A 3866-nucleotide genomic window follows, 5' to 3' on the forward strand; every position below is an offset into this window, starting at 1 on the left:
CCTCCCCCGTAGACCAGGACTAAGAATATTTGTTCCAGATTAATTACTTGATATGCTTCACTTAAGCTATAAAGAAAACTTTTCATTATGGAGCCACTCTACTGGGCCTGTTTTTCCACACAGTTGCACCATTTTTACACTAGTGAAGTCAATAGAGTCACATCATCATAAAACTGGTGTAAAGGAAAGAATAATCAGGCAACTTGTTTTAAAATTGCAATTTGGGAATGTGTTAGTTATGGGCTACAAAGTATAGGAGCTAGAACTCTAATATATTAAATGTGTCAGGCTTCATGAGAATAATAAATTATTCAGCTGTTTTAAGAAATTCAAATTTGTACCTTTTCTCCCCTAAAAGCAAAAACAATCCTTAGACTAGAAAAGGCAGACAAATGTACTATAGCATGTACAAAATATTTCAGTTTTATTACCAATAACTTACATTCAAATAAATTATCTTTAAAAATACTATGATACATTTTTACATCAAGTTTAAATTAAAAAGTTTTAGAGGTGGTATTAGCACTCCATATAGTTAGCAATCAGATTCTATTCCCGAATCTTGCTCCAGTTCAGCATTATCATCTTCACTATCTGAGTCTTCATAAAAGGAAATTGTGGCTTGAACCGGGAAGTTTTTCAGAAGTGCTTCAGCTTCTCGATATAAGTAATCAAAGCACCTTGACTTGGGCCAAAATAGTCTGAAACAAATATACAATGTTGTGTATCTATTATTGTTAGAGATTATCCTTTGTGTTTCTTGTCTGTCAGCCTCCGGGGACAGGAAAGTCTTCTGTGTTTCTAACAGACACCAACTCTTCCCCACAACCTACACAAGTATCACTTTCTGAGTCAGCACTAGAAAAGGTTTCTCTTTTATCTGAAGATCTGATAGGTATTTTGAAATTTAAAATTTGTCAAAAATACAGATCCAATAGAAGCCTCAAATATACTACCGTACAAAATGTAGCATCAAAAACTAACCTGAATCCTGAGATCCACTTCCGTAACTCAGCCTCCATGCTACCTAATTAACTGAAGTTCTGCAATGTGATCCAAAGGAATTATGTGGATTGCTTTGTTACTAAGGGCTATATTCTCCTCTTACACCAGTGAGAATCAGCATCAACTTTACTGAAATTACTGGTGTTACAAAAGGTGTAAATCTGTTGTAAGAAGAGAATCAGGCCCATGGATTTTACCATATAACTCAATAGTTTTAATCTAAAAGAAAAAAATTACTAGGTCTGATTTTCCTCTCATACCAGGTTTACACTTGTGTGACTTCACCAACTACAGAGATCCCGATTTACATCAGAGTATATCACATGTGTTTGCAAAGATGAAGAAAAAGGGAATCATATAATTTAAATATCAGTTGAGAGCTATATTGGTTTGCTTTGTATATGGTATATTATTTACGGTGCATTATTATGCATGTACAGTATGTGGACTGTTTAATTTTTGAAAATATAACAAAGTTTATAAACATTTACAATAAAACAGAGTTGAAAGAAAGCATTCAGAGCAAGAGTAATTTCTCAGGATGAAACTAAAACCTATATTTTCTTCCCACTTGTGGACTACATGCAACTCATATCTGGTACGTCTAGTTTTTCAAACTGATCTCCCATATTGTGCCCACAGATTATAAACACCTATGATAACAATTAGACTTTTTTCTACCTTATTGGCAGGGACATCCAACTAATATGATTTACACTATCAACTAATCATAACAAATTGTAAGCAAAAATGGGAGGTGAATTTAAAAGGCAAACAAAATGAGACAAGTTTCGAAAGATAAATGGACACTAACCACTTTGTCACCAGCACCATTTAATATATTTCCCTGTGCAATGATTCATAACACTGGTTACATATCATCCATAAACAGCAAAAAATTAAAGATATAAGAGGAGGTTTATTTATTTATTCAAAAATACTTTCTAAGTCAGTTGTAAATAAATTATACTAGGCTACATCTTGCTTCTGAACATCGTATTTTTATCACTCAAATAGTATCACATTTCCTGTTCACTTTTAGTGTGTAAAGCCACAATCCTGCAGAGAGACTGACACATGCTTGCATGCAAGTAGTCCCACTGAGGTCAATATAATTACTCAAGTGTGTACAGAATCAGGGCCTAAGTTTGTGAGCACTTTGTGTCCTACCTAAAATATTAATTTGTGCAATTTCATGCCACCTTCCTAAATCACCTGGATACCATAATGACTAGCTCTCATTACATGCAACAGATCGATCCCCTACAGCTTCAGCTATAGTAATCTTCTTTACTTCCTGACCTGAGCTGTTAGTGGTGTGTGCTATCAAACAGCTGTCAAGTTCCACCTTGGGGATGGGTGAGGAGAGTTCTGTTTGAAAAGTGTAAAATGCCTTTGGACCCTCTGGAATAAAAGCAGCTTTATAAATGCAAGATATTATTACTATGATAGTTTTTAACATTTATTTTGGTAGGCCACAATCCAGCAAAGCACTTAAGCACCTGCACCTGTATACCTTTGCTCAAGATTTTGCTATCTGATGTACGTACATACATCCAGTGTACATATAACCACAAATACATTTGGTGATATGGGTGGAGACTAAAGGCCATAAAATCTGCTTCATAATTATGACAGCTGTAAAACTAATTATCAGGAGGGTTACTAGAGAGCCTGTTATTCCTTGAATCGGAACTTACCTAACTGGATGTGTATATTGGGTAAGTTTTCCTGAGGCTTCTGTCATCCCATATGGACTATACAGCTAGGAATTAAAAAAAGACACAATTTACTCCACAGGTGTTAAATATAACCTGGCAAACTGTACAGGTTAATTTGCTACAGTATTCAATATTCTTGGTTTATTAAACTACACATTGCCATTTAACCTTCGAAATGCCCTTCACTACAGCTGCACAGATTATTTTCCAAACAGACCTTGTTTGGGAGATTGATAGTTTGTTGCTTTGGGGTTTTTTAATTTTTTTTTTTAAGTCACAGACCTGCAGGGTACCCTGAACGTGTCAGATGGAAGAAAACCTGCTTGGTCCTCTCCATCTCTCTGCCAGGACAGTATTATTGGCAGATTTGAGACACTTACCACACTTTGATTTCTTCTCAGCTGTCTCTCTGCATCTCTTTGGGTAGGGATCCAAGGCCTCCAGAATTCCTCAGCCCTGCAGAATCAAGGAAACAGCCTGTTAAATAGAGATGAACACTCACCTAACCCTAGACTGGCTACTCGGTTTCCACAGCGCGATGGGTGGAAGAGGCATGGGGAAACCAGGCTCTGATCACAAGTGCAATTGATCTGCTGGAAGGAAAGCGCCGTGGGTTCGCTGGGCTGGAGGAAGTGGGGATACCCGTGTTGTCCTTTGGAGCATCTCCTGGAGCTAAACCCCTGAAGTGAAGGGCAGCAGCATATGTATGCGCTCTCCATGCTTCGCCGCTACAGCACGGGATCCGGACGAGGGAGTGGTGCTGCTTCGCCGATGATGATCCTGAAGTAGATCAGTTCTCCCGCTAGCCCGAGGCTGAGGGGCTTTTATAGTCCTCGGCTAATGACTATTTAGGAGTCCACCCCCTCCCTTTCATTTGTTAGTCAGATAAACAAAAAGGCTACGCGTGAAGGCGCATCAGGGTAAACAAGGAGCGTGGACGCGTGCAAGTCCCAAATGGCCCAGGGAGAGATTTGGCAAGTCAGTGTTAATCACACTTGAACAGACACGGCTGCTGTCATGAAAAAAAAAACCACGCTTCTGGGCTGTGAAATGGCGAGTGTGGGAAAGACTAAGTGATTCTCCCAGTTTCGTGTACTTTTTGCAATAAGGGTTGGTGTCGACAGGCACTGAAGCACACTA

The 3866-nt window shown here is 38.4% G+C and overlaps 1 protein-coding gene across 1 annotated transcript; it reads right to left on the reverse strand.

Moving 5' to 3' along the window:
- RIPPLY2 (ripply transcriptional repressor 2) lies at positions 1-3589 on the reverse strand. Its single transcript, XM_039532141.1, has 4 exons — positions 3369-3589; positions 3107-3182; positions 2706-2770; positions 1-701 (listed from the first exon to the last, which is right to left on the reverse strand). The coding sequence occupies exons 1-4, from the start codon at positions 3443-3445 to the stop codon at positions 536-538; spliced, it is 384 nt and encodes a 127-aa protein (XP_039388075.1). The 5' UTR covers positions 3446-3589; the 3' UTR covers positions 1-535.
- Positions 3590-3866: the final 277 nt, after the last annotated feature.

This window comes from Mauremys reevesii, linkage group 3 (assembly GCF_016161935.1).
Source record: "Mauremys reevesii isolate NIE-2019 linkage group 3, ASM1616193v1, whole genome shotgun sequence".
In the NCBI taxonomy this organism is placed as follows: Eukaryota; Metazoa; Chordata; order Testudines; family Geoemydidae; genus Mauremys; species Mauremys reevesii.

Bases quoted from the DNA above. Each gene is read 5' to 3' on its own strand.
- RIPPLY2 (XM_039532141.1), bottom strand. From the start codon at position 3,445: ATGGAGAGCGCATACATATGCTGCTGCCCTTCACTTCAGGGGTTTAGC. The intron at 3,183-3,368 runs GTATCCCCACTT...TTGATTCTGCAG, and splicing joins TGCTCCAAAGGACAACACGG to GGCTGAGGAATTCTGGAGGC. The intron at 702-2,705 runs GTAAGTTCCGAT...TATTTGTTTCAG, and splicing joins CAATATACACATCCAGTTAG to ACTATTTTGGCCCAAGTCAA.